This window comes from Zootoca vivipara, chromosome 7 (assembly GCF_963506605.1).
Source record: "Zootoca vivipara chromosome 7, rZooViv1.1, whole genome shotgun sequence".
Lineage (NCBI taxonomy): Eukaryota > Metazoa > Chordata > Lepidosauria > Squamata > Lacertidae > Zootoca > Zootoca vivipara.
This window is the reverse complement of record NC_083282.1, coordinates 55,795,708-55,817,266: the sequence shown is the minus strand read 5'-3', so window position 1 is coordinate 55,817,266 and position 21,559 is coordinate 55,795,708. Positions and strand designations below refer to the sequence as shown.

The 21,559-nt window shown below is 45.8% G+C and overlaps 1 protein-coding gene across 1 annotated transcript; it reads left to right on the top strand.

Moving 5' to 3' along the window:
- The first annotated feature begins 2,213 nt into the window (after window positions 1–2,213).
- Window positions 2,214–21,342, top strand: NUAK2 (NUAK family kinase 2). Its single transcript, XM_035123265.2, has 7 exons — window positions 2,214–2,515; window positions 10,767–10,887; window positions 12,241–12,392; window positions 14,841–14,906; window positions 16,976–17,095; window positions 17,610–17,742; window positions 18,167–21,342. Exons 1-7 carry the CDS (start codon window positions 2,306–2,308, stop codon window positions 19,327–19,329), a joined length of 1,965 nt encoding a protein of 654 aa, XP_034979156.2. The 5' UTR covers window positions 2,214–2,305; the 3' UTR covers window positions 19,330–21,342.
- The last annotated feature ends 217 nt before the right edge of the window (window positions 21,343–21,559 follow it).

Genomic DNA, 21,559 nt, shown 5'->3' with positions numbered 1-21,559 from the left:
GAGCAGTGGTGGGGAACCTTTGGCCCTCCAAATGTTGTTGGACTCCTGCTCCCATCAGGCCCCGGCAGCATGGCTAATGGTGAGGAATGATAGGTCCCAAATAGAGTCCCAAATCATCCTGAGGACTACAAGTTTTAAACATTGTTTCCTTGGAAATAACTATTTACTGCATTCATAGGGAATAGTGTCCTAGTGAGGAAGGGGGCTTTCAAACAACCTGTTTATTGAGCATTTATTCTGATTTGTTTGCAGGGCAGTTAGATGATGTTGCATCAAAGGAAGTGTTATTGCACTTCCCAGTGCATTCTCCCTCACTTTCCTTATCACAGAAAGTTGCTATTGATCTGGTTTGTGTCTCAAAAGCTCTCAATCACCTATAATTGCACAACCTGAATTTGCAAGTATGTGATTGAATCTCACTTGAAAACAGGGACAGTCTGGGAGTGACCTTAACACTTTTTTTTGTGTAAGCAAATAGGGATGAAGAGAAGCTTGGAGGGGACCGATGTTCAGCTATGACATTCACTGTTGATGGGGAAATAAGTATATATGTCCTACCTCACAGGGCTGGTGTGAGGATGATGGGGATGTTTTTAACATCTACATGAAGCCTCTGGGAGAGATCATCAGGGGGTTTGGGTTGGGTGTTCATCAATATGCGGATGATACCCAGCTCTACCTCTCTTTCAAACAGAACCAATGAAGGCGGTAAAGGTCCTGTGTGAGTGTCTGGAGGTGGCTGGAGGATGGATGGTGGCTAATGGATTGAGGTTGAATCCTGACAAGACAGAAGTACTGTTCTTGGGGGACAGGGGGTGGGCTGGTATGGAGGACTCCCTGATCCTGAATGGGGTAACTGTGCCCCTGAAGGACCAGGTGCGCAGCCTGGGAGTCATTTTGGACTCACAGCTGTCCATGGAGGTGCAGGTCAATTCTGTGTCCAGGGCAGCTGTCTACCAGTTCCATCTGGTATGCAGGATGAGCCTCTACATGCCCGTGGACTGTCCTGCCAGAGTGGTGCATGCTCTAGTTATCTCCTGCTTGGACTCCTGCAACGCGCACTACGTGGGGCTACCCTTGAAGGTGACTCGGAAACTGCAATTAATCCAGAATGCGGCAGCTAGACTGGTGACTAGGAGTGGCCGCCAAGACCATATAACACTGGTCCTGAAAGATATTCAATGGCTCCCAGTATGTTTCCAAGCACAATTCAAAGTGTTGGTGCTGACCTTTAAAGCCCTAAAAGACCTCGGTCCTGTATACCTGAAGGAGTGTCTCCACCCCCATCGTCCAGCCCGGACACTGAGGTCCAGCGCCAAGGGCCTTCTGGCAGTTCCCTCGCTGCGAGAAGTGAGGTTACAGGGAACCAGGCAGAGGGCCTTCTCGGTAGTGGCCTGCCCTGTGGAACGCCCTCCCAGCAGATGTCAAGGCAATAAGCAACTATTTTACTTTTAAAAGACAACTGAAGGTGGCCCTGTTTAGGGAAGTTTTTAATGTTTGGTGCTGTATTGTTTTTAATATTCGCTTGGCAGCCGCCCAGAATGGCTGGGGAAACCCAGCCAGATGGGCCGGGTATAAATAATAAATTATTATTATTATTTATTACTACTACTACTACTACTACTACTACTTGATAAAAAGGCAATAAATAAAAAGCATCTTTTTTCTGAAGTGGTCCCCGGGTGCTAAAACGAGGGTGTTTGTGGAGTGCTGAGAGTCTAGTAATGATTCTGTAGGATGCAGTTATTTTCAAGATTCCCGCCTCTTGCTTGCTGTTGGAAACTCGCTTTCAAACATATGCTAAGGGTGGCTTTTCAGAGACCCAACCCCTGCCGTGTGGCTCCGCTTCTGTAATTTTAACTTGTCTCCATAGAACCGATCGCGTCTTCTTGGCTTTCTTTGTCTTGCGAGACAAAGCCCGACCACAGGATGCACGTCCTTCCTCGGAAGTCAGCCCCAACCGAGGTCCATATAGCTCTGCTCCCACTCAGATGCGCCTGGCGAAGACGGTCAGGCATCCTTGATATTTCTCTGACAACACGAGGTTTCTTGTCCCCACCGTCCTGCTCCCCCCCTCGCTTTCTCTCCCCCACCGCCATGGACACCTTGCGAAATAGGTTGGCCACGTGGGCCGCCGCAGCCAATGGCTGCAAGGGGGCGGTCCGGCAGCGGGCAGGTTTGTAGCATTTATTGGCTCGGCGCTGCCGGCCGGCTCCAGCGGCGCTTCCAAGTCTGCCGATCGCTGTTTCCGTCTCCCTCGCTCTCTCCGCCCGCTTTCGCTTGTCACCTGCGCCGGAGGGGGGCGATGGATCGCGCCTGGCCCTCCGATCCCCCGGCGGCTTCCGCTGCGCTAAGGGACGGGCTCCTGCCGTCGCCCAAGCCCCCGACGAAGAAGCAGGCGGTGAAGCGGCACTACCACAAGCACAACCTCCGGCATCGCTACGAATTCCTGGAGACCCTGGGCAAAGGCACCTACGGCAAGGTGAAGAAGGCGCGGGAGAGATCCGGCAAGCTGGTAAGGAGAGAGAGGGAAGCGTGTGCGTGTGCATGTGTGAGTGTGTGGACCCGCTTTACGCCAGTATGCCGCGACCCTTCATGCTAAGGTGCCTGTTGCACTGCGTACACATTTCCGCCAAACCTTCTCGGCCATCATCGGCCAGTTATTGGTTCTTGGGGTGCCAGGCAGGATTCTGACCCTGTGCCAACTCTTTAAGGGCGGAGGTCCCAGCAGCCCCCCTAAAATTTTTGAAGGGGCCAGGCACCCCCAAAGTTGACTGACATTCAAATAGGGTGCGAGCGCCACATCTTGTGGGGCGATTATGTGGGGCGGGGCTTATCTGCCCCCCGCCAAATATTTTATTCAGGTTGGCATCCCTGGCTGGGGCTGCTGAAAACCCGAACGCACTTACTCGGAAGTCAGCCCCTTGAACGCCTTGCTTGTTCCTAATCCTTCACAGGATCGCTCTGCTGATCGGTCTCGTCCTTTGCAAGGTGTCAGGACAGGGTTGCCCCGAACAAGTTCCTTTGCTTGCCTGAATAGAATCCTCCCTCACCCCCCGCGGTGCCGCAGTTTGCTTTTTTTCTTCTTCCCAGAAGGATTCCCCAGGAAGATCTCCCCTGAATCTTCCCGCTGTTTGTGCCACCGTCAGCACTGCTGTTCCTTTTAAATTCAACAGCGAGGTGGCTGGCAGCGGCAGGACGCCCTCGGCCAAATTCCCCTGCCGCAAAGCCCTTTCTCCCTCTGGCTGCCTCTGCAGCAAGCGCTACGTTCTCGTCCTCCAGGTTTTAAGCCGTGCGAGCCGGCAACTGGGACCCCCTTTGCGTTTCTGAATGGCGAGATGCCTGGCAGCGGCTCTATGGTTTTTGCGCATCTGATGCCAGAAAGGTTGGCAGATTCTCCCTGGGAGGTCACAGAAGTCTTCATCCTCTACAGCGCAGGGTTCCCTGCTGCGGATAGCAAAGGCTGCGGGGCGATTGGTGCTGCAGGAGAGCGCTTTCCAAGAGCGGGGAGTGGGGGACGAGGGGGCGCGTGAATCGCGATTGCACAGCCTGCAGGGTTTGCTGGTGCCCGGGGCAGCTTCGCGATCCTTGGAAAAAATGTGCGCATGCATGTGTGCACCGCTCTCTCTCTCACCCACCTACCCCCAGCATAGAAATAGATTGCATAATGTCAGTTATCTTCTGCCAGAGTGCGTTTTTTTAAATAAAAAAACCCTGCAATTCAGATGAGCCTTGTAACTAGCTCTGCAACTTGAGTCTATGCAGACTTACTCAACAATAAATTTCACTAGTTTTTAATGGGACTTACTCCGAGATAATGGCGCATGGGTTGGCAGCCTTCACAAATTGTGAAGTTGCAAGGAAGGGGAGGTGTGCAAAGAGAAAGAGGTTGGTTGGGTGGCCCTGTGAGACAGGGGTTCCCCCCCCCCTTTGTGGCAAAGGCCTCCTGGTTCCAAATTAGTGGTGCAAACAGTGAAGGCAAAGCGAATTAATCCTAATCTGAGTTAATAAACTAAATTGGCAAGCTGTGGGACAGGCCTGTGCAAGTTAATGGTGGCCTTGCAAAACTTCACTTTCCTGGTGTGAATCATTCTGGCTGGTGAGGAACAGAGTGGTAGGATTAAGGGCAATTACATCCTACTGAGCCAGGGTGGTGAAAATTCTGCAGTCTTCTGCAAGACTGCCTTAAGTAGCTTGCTTTTTCGGTACAATGGCGAGGCACTTATAGCAGCAGCTTCCTTGCAAGGCTGAGCTTTGATGGTAGCCAAAATGCCCTTGTAAAATGGGAGGGCAAGTGGTTTGGGGGCCCCTTTTGGCAACGACACTCTTTTCTTTCCCCTTAAAAGTAGAGGACAAAGCTATCCAATCCTCTGGTGCTATATTTAGTTTTCCTCTCTCCTCTGCTGTTATTGATCTGACATGAATTGCCTGTCACTGCCACTGTTTGCCTTTGTGGCTGGCCTCATTTGAAATGTGGAAAGTAGACTTTCATTGGCTGGAGTTTGCAGGCAGGCAGGGAGGGAGGGAATCTCTGCAGAATCTAGGAAGGGGCCCAAAGATCTCAGGGTCTCTCTCTGCCATTTTGACCTTGCTGTGCTGGTGTAAATTAGTATTTCTGAGGAAGGTGTATCAATGTCTGTGTGAACATGATTAAAATTAGCCCAAAGGCTGTTATGGACTGTGTTCTAATACGGTAGCAGCACTTCCAGGTTTTGAACACTGGCACCTAAGCAGCTAGCCTGTTAGAAACCTACTGCACAATGACAGTGGTCTCTCTACAAAACCCCTGTAGGAGAAGGCGTGTCTATGCAGGCCTTGGCAAAGCCCTGGATTTTGGGAATAAATTAATCGGTTGGCACCATCATCTTGGCCCATTCATGAGCAGTGTTGATGTGGGTGGTGGATAAACAGCTCCCAGTCATGCTGAGTGAAGTGGCAGTTTTGTTTCCTTGTGGAAGGGGAATTTGCATGTTGACTTTTGCAAGAATAAATATTACTGCAGTAGTGGGTTTGGCCTTTTTCTGCAGTGTTGAGCTGCTCAAACATGCAAACAAAAATTGCAGGTAGTCTGGCGCAACCCGCTGCCTCTTTTGTTTCACATCATATCCAGCCTAATCTAATGAATTGTGCCTATCCCACCCTCACTCCTTTTGAAGGTTGTTTGCAAATTGCAAACTACAGATGAATCATGGAATTGTACTGTTGAACCACAGGGGTCATTTAGTCCAACCCCCTGCAGTGCAGGAATCTTTTGCCCAATGTGGTGGGGAGATTGAGTCTCCTGCTGTACCAACTGCCTTACCCCCCTTTTAGGGGGTTCTTTGCTTAACATCTGATAAAAACACTTTTGGGAGGCCCTACCAGGTGTTACCTGGTTCCTATTAATGCATTCAAACCTTGTTAAGCTTCACTGGGCTTACGGTTGCTGGGTCTAAAGATCGCCCTTCCTCATATTGCCACCTTGGTTTCTTTAACTGACAAGTCTATTAAGTATTTTTCAAGTCCTTGATCAGTGGCTTTAACAAATTGCCTGACTGTAGTCCTTAGGCAACAAGGAATTTCATGCTGGGCAGTGAGCAGGGTGATGGATGGATTGGATGGATGGAACTCTTAATAGAGCCCTCCTCTTTCCAGACCATTTGGGTGAGGGGTGCTCATTCCTATGCACATTCATCTGGAAATGCACACTGATAGCCTCTTAGCAGACTGGTGACTTTTGTGACTTTATTTCCAAGGCTGAGTTAACCATGCAGCAACTGTGCAGGGATATAGCAAAGGAAGATTTGTTATTGAAACCAAGAACTGTTTAGTTGTGAATCTTGCATTGCATTAGACTAGATGACCCTTGGGATCCCTTGCAACTCTACAGTTCTATGGTTGTGTTTTTCTGTAAGTATGTCTGGCACTGTCTTCTTGGGCAATACGAGAGCATTGCTCTCCAGATGCTACTAATACCAAGCGGTGCAGGTCCTCTCCTAATTTCAATGTAAAACCCGAATTTCATTCTATTTATTCCATTTCCGAATGAAAATTGAGATGTATGTGATAACTGGTGCCTCTGTGTAGAAGACACAAGAGTCACCGTATCTCAGGGAATCATCTTGATTACCTGCTTTCGCTGACATCTAGGTCTGCTTAGGCTTCAAATGCATCCAAGCAAATCTTGCTCTGTGATGTTGTGGATCAAAGGAAGTAAATCCTGAGTCAGCTGTAGAGGAGTGCACATTTTAAATGAACTGATATTGTGTCAGACGTACTGTTGCTAAAGAAACCAATGCACTTTTAATGCAGGTACCTTTCTATATAAGTACCCCACTGGGTACTTAATATATTTATTTGCAAACAAAGCTCATATCGGGCCTTATGAAATTACTGGTTTATTTGCTTACGCAGAGATTATGAGCAGCCTTCTTTTCTATCTGGAGCTTCATGTGAAACTGCAGACCAGATGAAAGTGATGAGCTGAATTGGTTTCTACACCTGTTTGCCATTCTGCGCCTGCCTAAATGCTGGAGAGTAGCTTTTAGCTTTTGGCTTTCTGCCAAATCAAACAGGAAGCCTGCTGTTTCTATAGACTTTGCTAGCAAAATGTGATACATGTACTCCTAGTTCTGTGCTGTGCAGACAAAGGGGGAGGGTGGTGTGCCTAAAAATTGAAAGTCTCTCTCTTCCCGCCCCCCACCCCCGGTATCTTGGGAATATTGTCCAGTGGGGTAGCTGTTAGTCTACCCCACTGGTCTGTGGCGGCAAAAACAGAGAGAGTTTGCGGCACTTTTGGCATTTACTCTCTGGACAGTAGGATATAATTCATTGCTTTCTGGGACTAGAGAAGAATCTGGAACTGGTTTTGGAACCACCTGACAGACTTTCATTACCTGTCGGGAGATCTCTTCCTCTCCAAAAACCATAATTAAAACCGGATTTGAAATGGGCTTTAAAGCCAAATTATAGCAATCAAGCAGAACTGACTGGGGATATACGTGGTCTGCCTACAATCATAGTGCACTATATACAGTGGTTAAGCCTCACAAAAATGTGCCTAGTCTAACTGGTCTCTGAAAGGGTGTGATGCTGGTAGTCTAATGGACACTTTCTCAAAGTCTCTTGTAGGCCATAGACACTTACTTTCAAGTGCATTATGAACAGGGGCCATAGAATCTCTTAGTGGTCTAGAATCATGCTCTCATCCTCATTGATGCCATCTAACAGGAGTCCTGCTCATGCCTCCCATCAAATGTTATCCTTAGTGAAGAAGAAAAATCAGCGAGATGGATAAAAGGTTGCTAATTTTTGCATCCCTTCCATTTCAATTTGTACACTTTATTGTCAGTCAGTCTGTATTGTGTGAGTTTCTACAGAAATGATACATTTCTAACACAGGGCCAGGCTAAAAAGGCCATGGGTAGCCACAGAAAGCACAGATCCGGTTACTCTATTTTAGCAACATTAGGAGCTTTCACACAATTTCAACTTCTAATGTTGAAATCCCCTCCAGGGATCTCGAGGATGAAAAGTTTCAGAAAATCAATAATGCATTACTGGATTATTGTTGATACTAATTTGGGATCAGTTTATCAAGATTCATACACCATACATTGAGTGTGTCAGCTTTAATCACTTCAAAAACCAGCTAAAATTAATTTGCTAATCCAGTACTTGAGTCTGTGTGCTGGAAGGGCAGGCAGGCAGGCACACAAAGGCCTTCATATGCTAATACATGTGAGCACACTTTGATTTGTGTGGCCGTCACCCTTTATTAATTTATTTACAGTACTTTTATATCACTTTTTGCCATACAGTGGTCCCAAAGTGGAGCTATTAAAAGGCTGACTCTTCTCTTCCCAAGTGAGCTCAGTCTGGCCTCCAAGCTGTGGTCCTTTAATTGTCAGGAAGCACTCCTAATTTCTGAGAAGGCAAAGGCATGGTGGCTCTTGGGCAGCTGTTTCTCTGCTTGTGGGCCTCCTGCCCAAATCCTTAGGGCACTTTGGACCAGACTAGATGCCAGGCATTCTGGGCACATGCCTCTGGGTCAGTGAATAATGGAGCAATGGGGATTCTTAATAGTGGGGGTTCCTGAGGGGAGAGGGTGGAATGGATTAGTACCTTTGTAAAAATTAGTAGGCTGCATCTTTGTCTGCTTACCAAAAAAGGGCTTTGCTTTTTTTTTTTTAAAAAAAAATTATTTATTTTCACAAAAAAGATAAAAACAAAAACATACAAACCGCACTTACATTCTGCATTACATCTTGCTTGCATCTTACTTATTACTTACTATATAGGGGGATGATTTAAGGTAAATTAAGACTGAGAAGCAATGTAATATGTAATAAGTAAAAAGGGCTTTGCATTGTCCAACAGTTGTGCACATTCCAGAAGGGAGACCAGGTGATAAGGCACTGAGGCAGAAAGGGTTAAAGATTAACCCCTTGAACCAAGGCCACTTAGGGAAAGTGACTTGAGCTCAAACACACCATCTGTAGCTTCCAACATCATCTCCTAATTACTTGGTTCCAGCATTCAACCTTGCTGGTTGGTAGGCTATGCATTTAGCAGACGAGTCTTAACTGGATGTGGGCATGATGGTCCCTACTTGTAACAGTAATGCCAAGTGTAGGTTGGATGTTGACTTATGTGACAACTCTGGATTAAGTTAATTCCTATTGCAAGAAAACTGTAGGCTACCCCCCCCCCGCCCCCAGGCACCTCTCCCTATGTTATTCATTTTTCTTTAATGTCATTGATTGATCTATATATCTCTCTTGCACAGAAGAACCTGCTTTGAACTTCCCTGATCACTTTTGCAAGAAGTGATTCATGATGTGCCTGGTTGAGCTCACCATATAAATGGTTTATCTTTTGGGGATACAGTTCCTTAACTTCAAAGAGCTGCAACAAACTCATAAGAGGGAAGTAAGTTGTGGTGATGAAATAGGCATTGCTAAACAACACACTGCTGTGGCAATATTGCCCAGTGACCCTACATATGGAGAGCAGCCAACATTGGTGGGGTAAATATTGGGTTAACAAATTCTGGGACTTGCATACACCACTTCTTGTTCTTGTTATGATAGTTTTTGTGATTATTACACCGTGATTGAGGGCAGCTTTTATTTTCCTAAAAGTGCAGTGGGAAAGGCCACCATCTTGGATTCTTGTTTGGCTCGCTTTGAAACTTGAGAACAAACCATTTAGAATTGTATGTGACTGCCAAAATCATGGTTTTTTTTGAATAGGAAATGAATCTGATTTCTTGGATCCCAAGCTAACTTTCTAACTAGCAACTTGATTCTGTTGCACTTACTCAGGCCTCCAAGGCCAGACCTCTTTGCTGCCAAGGCAAACAGGGGATTTCTTGGTACCCCATCCTTTGAACTACTTCAATGCACGCCCTCTATCTGTTAGTGGTAATAGTGAATTGTGTGTTGATGGTGGTTGCATGGGAGAGAGCTCTAACACTTCACCACTGCTTTTGGGATGCAAGGCGAGGCCTCCCTTTCCTTGTTGTTGCTGGGAGGCTTAGTATTATGTGTCCTCCAGGATCCTTTTACAGGATTAATGCTGTTCCGCATTCTTGTCTGATAGAAGAAACGAGGTTGTGCTGGATTCCCTTGTAAACTCAACCCAAGGAGTCTATTGTCTTCACAATCCCTTTGAAAGAGGATTAGCTGCATCTATTCTCTAGTCCTCTCACTTTCCCTCTCTCCTCCCCTTCATTTCCTTGTGGAGGAATTTTCATAATAAAGAAATCTGAGCAAACTTTGGAAGGTTTCCTCCTGCCGGTTCAAATTTCCACCATTTTGGATTGCTGGTTGTATTGCTGGGGTGGGGGAAGTTCTGTGTTTACTAGTGCTTCTTTTCCACAAAAGGGAGCATTACCTGGAACTCATGGCTTCTCTTCCATTGCTTTAAAAAAAACCAAAAAACAAATTTAAAACTGCAGAAGCTCTTTACCTAAGCCTGAAACATACGATACCTGTGTATAAAGATAAAGGGACCCCTGACCATTAGGTCCAGTCATGGACAACTCTGGGGTTGCAGCGCTCATCTCGCTTTATTGGCCGAGGGAGCCTGCGTACAGCTTCCGGGTCATGTGGCCAGCATGCCTCAGCCGCTTCTGGCGAACCAGAGCAGCGCATGGAAACGCTGTTTACCTTCCCACTGGAGCGGTACCTATTAATCTACTTGCACTTTTGATGTGCTTTTGAACTGCTAGGTTGGCAGGAGCAGGGACCGAACAATGGGAGCTCACCCCATCGCGGGGATTCGAGCCGCCGACCTTCTGATCAGCAAGCCCTTTGCAGGTGTATGTTGAAAAGAACATGTTAAACTTCAGTGCAACTTTGATTTGAAAATAATAGGATTGTCTTAGTCAGTATTCCCCAAGAGTGTATCTTTAGTTAGCCAATCAGATTGCATGTTTCCCATCATGCATTTCTTCAGTTGTCAGTATAAACATGTGAGCTTCCAAATACTCTTAACTCCATATGGTACTTTAAACCTTCAGATTCTTAGTACCGGTAGCTGATGCTGTCATGCACATTTACTGGATTTTTATTATATTAGCAAGTAAGAATTTGTAATCCAGCATTTTGTTGTGTTGATGCCTCATGTCCACCAATGTGGATCATTTCTTAATAGATATCACCCCTGTGACACAGAGTTCGTACCTGGTCTATTTCCAATCATGAACACACAACTATATTGTATTTCCATCAGCAAGGAGATGACTTCTTGGCTTACCATTTTTCAAACTCCCTGTATTCCAGGTTGCCATCAAATCTATCCGGAAAGACAAAATAAAGGATGAGCAGGATCTTGTCCATATCCGAAGAGAGATTGAAATCATGTCGTCCCTCAATCACCCCCACATCATTGCTGTCCACGAAGGTAAGAACATTTAACACACTGCCCCTCTTCAGGTATATCCGTATAATATTGGTGCCAGCCTCCTTTTCATTTATTTTTCAGATGCCTTACTTTTCAGAAAGGGGTCAGACTGAACTCAAGAACTTGTAGCTCCAACCAGATATACATGGAGAGACCCATATATAATCAATTCGGATGCTGTTAAATATGATATGCATAGGGCATGATTTCCATTTACTAGATGTATCAAAAGTGATAAAATGTTTCTGTGATTTTTAGGAGGCTATCTGCAAAACTAATGGGGGGGGGGAGAGACCACAAAGGTCCTTTCACTAAGCAATGCTGGCTGCTGTTTCTTCTGTTTCCCATTCTAACGTACAAGCAAATGCCATTTTTCATCAACTCCACAATGTTGCAAGGGTTGAAACTCTCTGTGGCTTCTACCGGAGGCACAAATGGATGACTCAGTAGCAGCAGCACACAGATCTAGAGGGTAAAAGTTCCCCTCCTACACCCTTTCGTACTTTCTTCCCTGCTTTTGTGTACAAAACAACTTGTAGTGGTGGCACGGTCTTTCTATTTTTTTTTTAAAAAGCAATAGCAGCCAGCTCCCATTATTTACAGCTTTGAGAGTAAAGATTCCTGCAAAATTGTTCTTAGAACTCTGTGAAATGCCACGTAAGGTGTGTGTTCTAACCTGGAGCCTGGCTCCAGGTATTGCACATTTATTGTTGGCATATGGCAGATACGTGCAGTATTGTAAATACTGGTGACTGTGAGAGTTCTTAAGGCACCGTGCTGCTAAATATAGCAGAAGGGTTGGCATTTCACAAGGCTCTGTGTGTTTGTACAGCCTGTGCCATTTGGTCCATAGCTCTTACTTTAACCCCAAAATGACATGAACGGTGTGTTAAATAGTGATAGGAAAAACATGACCCTAAGCTACTAACTGGTAAAATACATTAGACTTGAATGAAATGTGCCTGTTTGTTAAACAGGCAGGTGTTGTGCCATCTTAGAATTTAGATGAATGCACTATTTAAAATAATGCTTCATTTGCCTTGCATGAAGATGGCATAGGAAGCATCCAGCTGAGATGCTGGAATAGTGAACTGAAATGGTACCCTAGAGCCTGATTTGGAAGGGACACCAGTCAGGATAGGACAGGGATGGTGTTGTTGGACTAGAACTCCCATAGTCCCTAACCATTGATCATGCTGGTTGGAGCTGATGAGAATTTGGGAGTCCAACGATGTCAAGAGGAACAGAAGTTCCCCACTCTAGATAGGAACTAAAGCCACAGGATTGTTTGGCTTAGACATCTTGGATTCTTTGTGATTCATCTTAATGCCATTCCTGTTCTTCTTCATGTAGTATTTGAAAACAGCAGCAAGATCGTCATTGTGATGGAGTATGCCAGCAAGGGAGACCTCTACGACTACATCAGTGAGCGCCAGAGATTAACTGAGCAGGAAGCCCGACACTTCTTCAGGCAGGTGGTGTCTGCTATCTACTACTGTCACAAGGTGAGTCGAATAGGAGTCTTGAGACTCTGTTCAAATATCACCAGGAGTTGCCTCCTTGTCTTCACTGATCTCCCCAACGGTGTGCTTCACAAGTTCTGCTTACCATGTTACAGCAAAAAAGAGGGCTCATTCTCTTGCTGCCTGCTTTCCCCTGTATCTGTTGATTCATCCACAGTGCTGTTTGCCCCTCTGCTTTTGCTTGGGAAAATCCACAGTTTACCGCTGAATCTGAGCAAACCGGATTGCTCTTTGTTCCAATTCAGCGCTAAAGCACAGATTGTGGAATAGCAGCAGGACAAAGGCAGAACCGCTCTCACCTGTGCCTAGAAACCATGGGGCAAGCGGAAAACCACTCTGACCCATTCACAAGCCTGGGTGAATGTTTGAAACAAGTTTGTGGATAGGGAACATACAGTACATAATATATCGGCATCACCATGTAGCAACATGCTTCAAGCACGGATCGTACAATTTGTTACGAATGAACTGTTGCAGGTATAAAGGTTAGTAATTGGCAGCCATAGGAATTTTGATGTTAACAAGGACATAAACATTGGAGGGCTACCTCCCTCCTTAAAGGAAAGAAGTGATAGGGGAGGGCTATTAGACCCTTGTCCTGCTGTGATAGTGGGCCAGTTTGGGCGATACTACCCATTCCAAGGCATGGCACCCCAGGGACAAGTCATCTGAATTATAGTGTACACACAAAGGCCAAAACTGCATGCCCAAGTTTCCACAAAGGTTTTTATGCGCACAGGCTGTGTAGTTTGGATGTGTTCTATGTGTAGTGTTTGGTTTGGACAGGTACTGTCCAATGCAGTCCAGTGTGTTCTGTGCAGAGGTGTTACAGTGTTGGGAGTCAAGCAAAGCTGCATATTTCCTCAGGGTGTTTTGTGTATTGCTAAGGCACTACATTTTCCTAATGAGGTTAGTCACAGTAGTATTGTCAATGTTAACCTTGCACTTGGGGAAACACCCATAGCTGTCACACTGGATTTAATACTAAAAATGTAAAGCATTCTGGCTTGCATTTTCACTTTTACTTGAAGCGAAAGGGTCCCTGTGAAGCGACAAACTCAGTTGTGCTGATCTGAATGGGGAAGAATGGGGAATGTGAACAAACCTCTTTCTACCTGCTGTGTCATCAGTTATTTTAATCTTGACTATTAAGGAAACAGATGCCAACAGTATTGCATCACTGAATGTTTAGAGACAGAGCCCAGGAAATTTCGTTGACTCTTGAAAGTCTGGATTTGGTTAATTTTATTTTTGCAACTTGCAATGTGTATATCAAAAAATTGTAAGCTCATTTGCTAAACTGGAAAGCAACTAATCTCATTTATTCTACCTTCAAAATGTATTCCTGTGATCTGCTGAAGTTTTGAGGCAGACAAAAAAAAACTTAAGGTGATAAAGCTTGGATAAAGCTCTCTAATATATACCCAGGCAATAAATGTCTAGAATTCCTGGCCTCCTGCTACTTTGCATGTTTTGTTTTTCTTGCAGAATGTGGGGAGGAATGTAGAGATGCAGGTTTTGGAACTCTTTCTTTCTTTTTGGGAAAGAATTTTGGGATTCTAGGAATGTTAAAGGCTAGAGGACAAAAATGGGCTTGCGTGGTGCACAGGAAGGTGTGATCAGGGAACATAATTGCAATTTGTCACGACATTACCTAAACTCCACATTGCAATGATATGGACTAGGAGCCTGACTTTTTTTCTACTTTGCTCGTGAAATCGTTAAATATCAGGCAATGATAGCAATTGAATGTGCTGGGTCCATCACATGATTTCAGGTCCATGGCAGATAGTGGTACCAAACATTGGTCAGATAATAGGCAGCATGTGGATGGCCATGAACATTATGCATCTTGAATGCAAAGGAGAGAGTTTTGTGCTTGTATCTGAGAAATGATACTAGCAAACCTGGCGTTATTTCACCCGCCATCTTGTTTTGGAGATGGGTAAAGAGGTCCTTTGTAGACATATAGAGCTTTCGTCATTGTTTAGTGCAATTGGAGCTTTCATTTGTGGTGATCCTACTTATTTTCATGGACTTACGATTATGAAAACATGGCTTGCAGGTTTGTATGCAAGCACATGCTGTTACGGAAAGTTCTCTAGTTGTGTAGATGAGCACTAGGACAGTATCATAAAGTGGAAGGTTCTCAATTTGAACCTAACTGTTAGGCTGACCCGTTTGCTGGAATCCCTTGTTAGAACTTTCTCTCCTGTATTCCTAGTGGGTGTGTATATTGTGTCTCTCACTTAAGTTTCCTGTCTGGCTGCTTTGGGCTTTTTGCCCTTAAGGGAAAAAAACTACAGTCTGTTAAACACACTGCTAGCATCTCTATAGATGGACAGAATTAGTAGAGGCAGACTTCTAGAGGCATGCTTTGGCTTCCACCAGAAAAAACAAACCTAACTCTCCTTTTCCCTCTCTCAACAGAATGGAATCGTTCATAGAGATCTGAAGCTAGAAAACATCCTTCTGGACGCTAACGGCAACATCAAGGTAAGTGGAGCTATTCAAGTTCAGTAGCTTGCAAAATGTAATGCTCAAGTGCCTGTGAGGACATTATTTGCACCTTTAAAGTCAACGGTTGCTTTCAGATAATGGCAAAATATACAGAAAAAGAGGGCTTTAAAAGCTCAATAGAAAGCTAATGACAAAATTAAAATCAATGCAGGAGAGAATGGGGGTGGGAATCTGCTTTACATTTCCATTGTGGAGTTGGAACCTGGAGTCTTAATGTTTGGGCAGCCACAAGTCCCTTCATCCCTGACCATTGACCAGGCTGGCAGGATGTGATGTGGTTTGGAGTCCAACAACATCTGGAGGGCAACTGTTTGGGCAAGGATGGTTCAGACCATGTTGTCTGTGGCTTGTTCTCATTTCTAAACTCGCACCTGCTACTGCTGGATGCCAGGGTTGCCAAGGGGAAAGGTGAGCCTTGCTATTTCTTGTAACTGTGGAAAACGAGAAAATGCTGTATCCTCCAAATCCTTGATATTTGTAAGGGACCAGGATCCTTTAACCAGGGAGACGGAAGAGCTATAAATAGCCAGCGGTTACCAGAATACCAGGGCATATCTCCCATGATAAACATGCAGCTATTCCGTGTAATCCAAATAGTGACTCATGGCAAGTTAGGGATAAGGGGAAAGTTTTTTGTGGCTCATAAGCAAGGAGGAAATGCCTGTTTCCAAGATGATTAGACCAAATATTTCAGTTGTCAGGCTTAAGAATAATCCAACAGAGTTTATCCTAGTTCTGTGCAAAAGGATAATACCTAGAGTTGTCCTACTGTGGAATAATAAGAATGTGAAATTCCCAGGCAACTTTTGAGCAACAGATGACCAAGTTGCTCCGGTAATTGAAAGAAGCAACGTTTCTTTCATAAATCTTTCATAAATTCTTTCTCCAGATGTCATAAAATCATAGATTTGTAGCGTCGGAAGGGCCTACAAGGCTCATTTTGTCCCAACCTTCTGCAATGCAGGAATCCTTTGCCCAATGTGGGGCTTGAACCCATAAGAGCCTGAGCCCCCACCAGCACAGCCATTGGTTAGGGATGACTCCGTTTGCAGTCCACCAGCAAACAGTACATAAGGGCAGCACCTTTTCTTTATGCAGAGAAAAGAAATCCATTGTAATAGCTTTAAAAGTGTGATGGTCTTACTGGACTGCTAGGCATGTGCTATGATAATGGTGCATCAACTATTTCCCTTAGGCACTTATGTAGCCTTCCCTTGGCCAAACCCTTCTGTGGGGGAGCTATGAGGTCTGGGTTCACAGAGGTGATGGGGGATGCATGAAGATGACAGTGCCTCAAGGCCCAGATTTGTGGGTGTCAGCCCACTGAGTTTCCTACCTTTCATAAATGCAGCAAGAGGGACTAGTAGGAAAATGTGGTATCCCAGAATTAAAACCCAGGGGGCTGCAACTCCTCATATATTTCAAGGATAAGGAAACAAGGCTCCCAAAGTTCTGCTTAATGGCATAAACCAGGTACTCTTTCACCCAGAGAGTTTTTCCTCCTGAAAAAAAAAGAGCCAGTCAACTGTTAACATAATGGAGATTTTTGTGCAGTTAATAATAAACAAAGACCTCCCATGGTCTATGTTGCCTGAACAATAGGCCGTTCCGCAGCTGTGAACCTGGAAACATGTTCTGTACCTTCTGGCTGATCTGATTGGCTGTGGGGCTGGATAAACAAAGGTATTAAAAATGTGGAATCAGCAGATGCTTGCAGCTGTGGCACAAGCACAAGACTGGTAGAGCCCGGCCGCTCAGATCTTCAAGCCCTGGTACATACCTGATGAAGCAGTTCTGCTTTTTAGTCTAGGAACCAAATGTGTTTTTAGGGCTTCCACCTTTTTCCCTGGAAGGCTCCTGAACAAGTGCATGGCAGGCAGAAATTCAAGCAGTGCAGCTGTGATCCAATGCCCAGCCCTAGAAGCTGTGGGGTTCAGATTTAAAATCTTAATTCAGGCCAACGATATTTTCAAGAGACATAATACAGGTGTATGGTAGTGGTCTTCCAGTGCTAACCTGTGACCTTATTTCCCTCCCACCCCTAGATTGCAGACTTCGGCCTCTCCAATGTCTTCCAACAAGACAGGTTCCTCCAGACCTTCTGTGGGAGCCCCCTCTATGCATCCCCCGAGATCGTCAATGGAAGGCCTTACAAAGGACCTGAGGTAAGAGGGATGCTTATTAAACAAACTCCAGACCCAACCATTCTCTTAGGCCAGTCCCTTATGGGCTGGCAGTTATGTACCCTCTAGTCTGGTCTTCTCTCTCATCTTCTGCCTTCCTTCAGGGCACAGGGGCCTTAGGCAACCCCAGGGAAGGTGAGGGTTCCCCTTCTTAGACCACTGATGGTTCTGTCCATGTGCTCCCAGGCCTGAGGTTCCTTGTCTCATTTCCTTGGCAAATATCATCGGTAACAAGGGAGAATTGTCTACATGGCACATAGCTCAAATTAAGTGTCTTGAGATGTCTTTGCCTTTGCCTAGCAATTAAAGCAGCCTGTTCCACCCAACATATGAGCCCTCCGTGTGTTTGGAGCTACAACTTCCATCAGCCCCAGCCAGCATGATTGGGGATGAAGGGAGCTGTAACACCCAGAAGGCTGAATTAAAGCAATAGCAATGAGCAAGACCGTCCTTGTTCTTTTCACCTGCTGATGGCTCTTCTCTTTTATTTCTTCAGGTTGACAGCTGGTCCCTTGGAGTGCTCCTCTATATTTTGATTCATGGCGCAATGCCTTTTGATGGTCAAGACTACAAGACTCTGGTCAAGCAAATCTCAAGCGGTGACTATAGGGAGCCCACCAAGCTATCGGGTGAGTGGAAATGGCAGCAGAAGTTCTGCATTCTGCCGCTTTGATATCGTTTTATGACAGTGTGGATTATGCAACGTGTGCCTCTCTATGTGCAGTTAACACAAACAACATGAAGCACATAGTAGACAGTGCATGCATCTGTCCCTGCTTATTAAATAAAATGGGTAGTCATGAACATAAGGAGATCCTGCTGGATCAGGTCAATGACCTATCTAGCCCAGCATCCTGCTCCCACAGTGCAGCCAGATGTCATGGCTTTTGAATATCTGTTAAACAGGCTAAGCCATTGGCTGACATGGAGGTGGAGAGGTCAGAGTCTTCCCTAACTTGAATCTGAATCACACACAGAGATTCCGGGGAAAGGAGATTTAAAATGGAACATGGCCTTTACCTGTGTATCTGATGTGGTTTCTTTGTCCTTCAGAGGCCTGCGGTTTGATCCGGTGGATGCTGATGGTGAACCCAGAGCGCCGAGCCACCATCGAAGACATTGCCAGCCACTGGTGGGTGAACTGGGGCTACAAGGTGCCCATTGGGGAGCAGGAGTCCTTGCGTGAGAACGAATCTCCATTGGCCACCGTGGCAGAGTGGCTGCGCCGCTCCTCCAGGCCCCTCTTTGAGAATGGCTCCAAGGTCCGCTGCTTCTTCAAGCAGCACATCCCTGGCGTCACGCTGGAGAGGCAGCGCTCGCTGAAGAAGTCTAAGAAGGAGAACGACGTCTCCCACGCTCTGCAGGAGACAGGACCCACTCCTGAGAACTCATCCAAATCTATCCTCAAGAGACCCAAAGGCATCTTGAAGAAGAGGAATTCCTGCGAGAAGACCCAGGCTCCCCCTCCCCCTCCTCCTCCTCTAGTGATGGCACCTCCCGTGGACATGAGGAAGGAGGGCAATACTGGAACTGCCCTTGACTTGACTTGCATCTTGTCATCCAAGGCTCTGAACTGCAAGAACGAAGATGATGTTGCAGCCACCCCTACCGCACCCAAGAAGGGAATCCTGAAGAAGCCCCCAAAGAGAGAGTCTGGCTACTACTCCTCCCCAGAGCGCAGTGAATCGGTGGATGTCTTGGACTCTAGCATGGACCTCGATGCCAACGTCTTTGCTGGCCATGCCTCCTCTGCACCCTCACCTCAGAGCTCCAGTTATGACCATCACACCAGGAGGAAAGGCATCTTGAAGCACAATGGCAAGTACTCTTCCAGCAGCACTGAGTCAGACAGCGTGCCTGCCAAGGTCTTCTCCCCTTTTGCTGAAGTCTCCTTGCCCAAGCTTCCCCTGACCTGCCGTAGTCGCCCATCCAGTGCGGTGAGCGAGGACAGTATCCTTTCCACAGAGTCCTTTGACCAGCTTGACTTGCCTGATCGGATGCTTGGGGGTGGAGGCATCCCGATGCGAGCATCCGTCTCTGCGGATGACCTCCTGCAGCTGGAGGAGGAGAGAGAGGCAGGAGGTCGGCGGCTCCGCCGCTGGACAGTGACTCGTTGCCAAAACCCTCTGGCAGATAGCTGCTTCTCCCTGGTGGACTGCGATAATGTCACTGAGGTCTATAAGCGGGCTGTGGCCATCAGCATGAAACTCAGCTGAGGGGGCCACGGGAAGACTTTGCGCTAGTCAATGCACACATCCACAGTGGCTCTGGCTCGAGAAGGAACAGAGTTGTCCAAACAATTTGCACTTCCTTTTGAGGTGGGACCAGAGAACTTTCCTCAGACTTTGTCTTCTCCTCCCCCGACAGGGTTAGAAGTGCAACCGGCTAGAAGTATTTATTTGTTGCATACGCTTTGGAATGTAAAGAGAACACTCGAGGTTTTAGCAATGGCTTGTACTGGTTCAACAGGGTACAGGAGTGTGTTTGGAGGGAGAAGAAGGTATGTTGGCAGGAAGTTTGTGGATGTGGGATGGATCTGTAAGGCCAGTGTAGTGGGGCTGGAGTATTAGGGGAGAAACAGGGAGGCATCTGTTAAGTGCAGGGCAATGGGTTAAAAAAAATCAATCAATCTGCCTTCTCACAGCGAGTTGAAATCCTAAACGGTGGAGACCTGTAACACTCCCTTGAACACTTTCATCTCTCCAAACAGAACCTGATGGTCATCTCTGATCTTAGTGACTGGGATGGTTATTTTATTTGCACTGTGCTTCTTTAATTGCACAAAGATCATAACAGAGGTAGAAACTCCTCTGTAGGGGAACAATGATGTGGCAAGGCAATAGGAAAGGAATAGCTCTTGAGCTGGAGAAAAAAAACAAAACTAGGTTTCTGGAGAGTATCTGCACTACAAACATAGAAAAGGGTGTCTTGCTATATCCTGGTATTCTCAGCCCTAAAAGTGGGGAGGGGGCAAGGGCTTGCTAATGTGATTCTGAGCATCCTCCCTAAAATCAAGACTGTCTTTAGAAAAGCCATGGTGGTTGAACTAGAAGCATGCGACCGTGGTGCAAGTAGGATGTCAGCTGTTGAGAACTCACCAGAGTAACAGCACACAGGACCTCAAAAAGATTCCCCACCATCCTTCCTGCTTTGGTTTATTTATTCATTTGAGCAGACTAGAATATGTGGCTTCATAATTATAGATTCTAAAAATAAAATAATGCAAGATGGCAAAAGGTGTATCTCTATCCTTGGTGTATCTTTCCTCTCTGCACCTCCTGAGAGAGAGAGAGTTTGCAATTTTGAGAAAGTCAGTTGGACAACACCTGTGACAATTACAGCAGTCATTGTGTATCTCAGGAGATTGGCCTGCCCTTATTTTTGGGAAAAGATCTTGACTGAAATGCGAATCAAATCAGAACTGGGCCCTGGGGCACATGACATCTGAATGCCCAATGGAAGCCTTTACTGGAATGGGAGCAAATAAGGAGACGGGTTTAAAAGAATAGGCACATCAGGCATTAGAGAAAGTGGGCATCTTGTCCATGGTAAACACATGTGCCTTTAAATACAAAAGTATGAACTGTGGCTCTGAGCATAAGATAAGTAAACTTATGCAGTTTAATGGAAGAAAGCCTTCTGGTATCCTTCACCTCTCAATAGCCTCTTGTAGCCCCTAAAATTCCTCTCTGGAGGCCGCCTGAATAATGTGGGGTGAGTCTGTGGGCAGAGGACTGGAAACTTTCTTTTTATGAACTTCTTGGAAGTTAACTTATCTCAGCCTATGTGTGTTTGCCCGGATAGCTGTTACCTGAAGGGGATTTTGTTGTTGCCGAGTATTTCAAAACACTGCTTTTCCGAGCAATGCAAGCTACTTGATGAAATGTTTTTGTTTCTTGTAATGGTTAAAGATGGTATTCTGTGTGTGTGTTGTTGTTTTTTAAAAAGTAACTGGTGACTTTAATAACTAGCAGGAAAGTGATCTGCAGAACATTTCTATCTTGTAACCCTTTTGGATTCCAAATAACCTGTTGCACTATCTTGCCATGTCTTCTCTGGTTGGCCTTCCAACTCTGTTTGCTTTTATTATTATTTTTGCCATCCAGGGAAGTTAATCAGTACAAAAAAAGCAAAATGAGACTTGAACTCTCTGGTCTGTGCAGCTCTCCTTTTCGCAAGCTGATGGCAAACAATGGTTATGCAAAAAGAATAAAGGAAAAGGAACCAACTGTTGGATGCGTCAGTTGTCCTCATTGCTACTTCACTGGTTTGCCTGCCACTCTTCTCGACTGGTCTTTTCTTCTGGAGCTGGTCACATCAAAATACTCTCTAGGCAAGATCACAAACTCCTTTGGCCATCGATCAGTAAATACTGTGAGCCCCTGATTTCCATATGGGCAACCATGACCATTAGAAGTTAAAAGTGGGTTTTTCATACCTCATTGC

Excerpts from the sequence above, each read along its gene's own strand:
- NUAK2 (XM_035123265.2), top strand. The coding sequence starts at position 2,306 with ATGGATCGCGCCTGGCCCTCCGATCCCCCGGCGGCTTCCGCTGCGCTA. Across the intron at positions 2,516-10,766 it reads GGGAGAGATCCGGCAAGCTG|GTTGCCATCAAATCTATCCG; the intron begins GTAAGGAGAGAG and ends CCTGTATTCCAG. Across the intron at positions 10,888-12,240 it reads CATCATTGCTGTCCACGAAG|TATTTGAAAACAGCAGCAAG; the intron begins GTAAGAACATTT and ends TTCTTCATGTAG.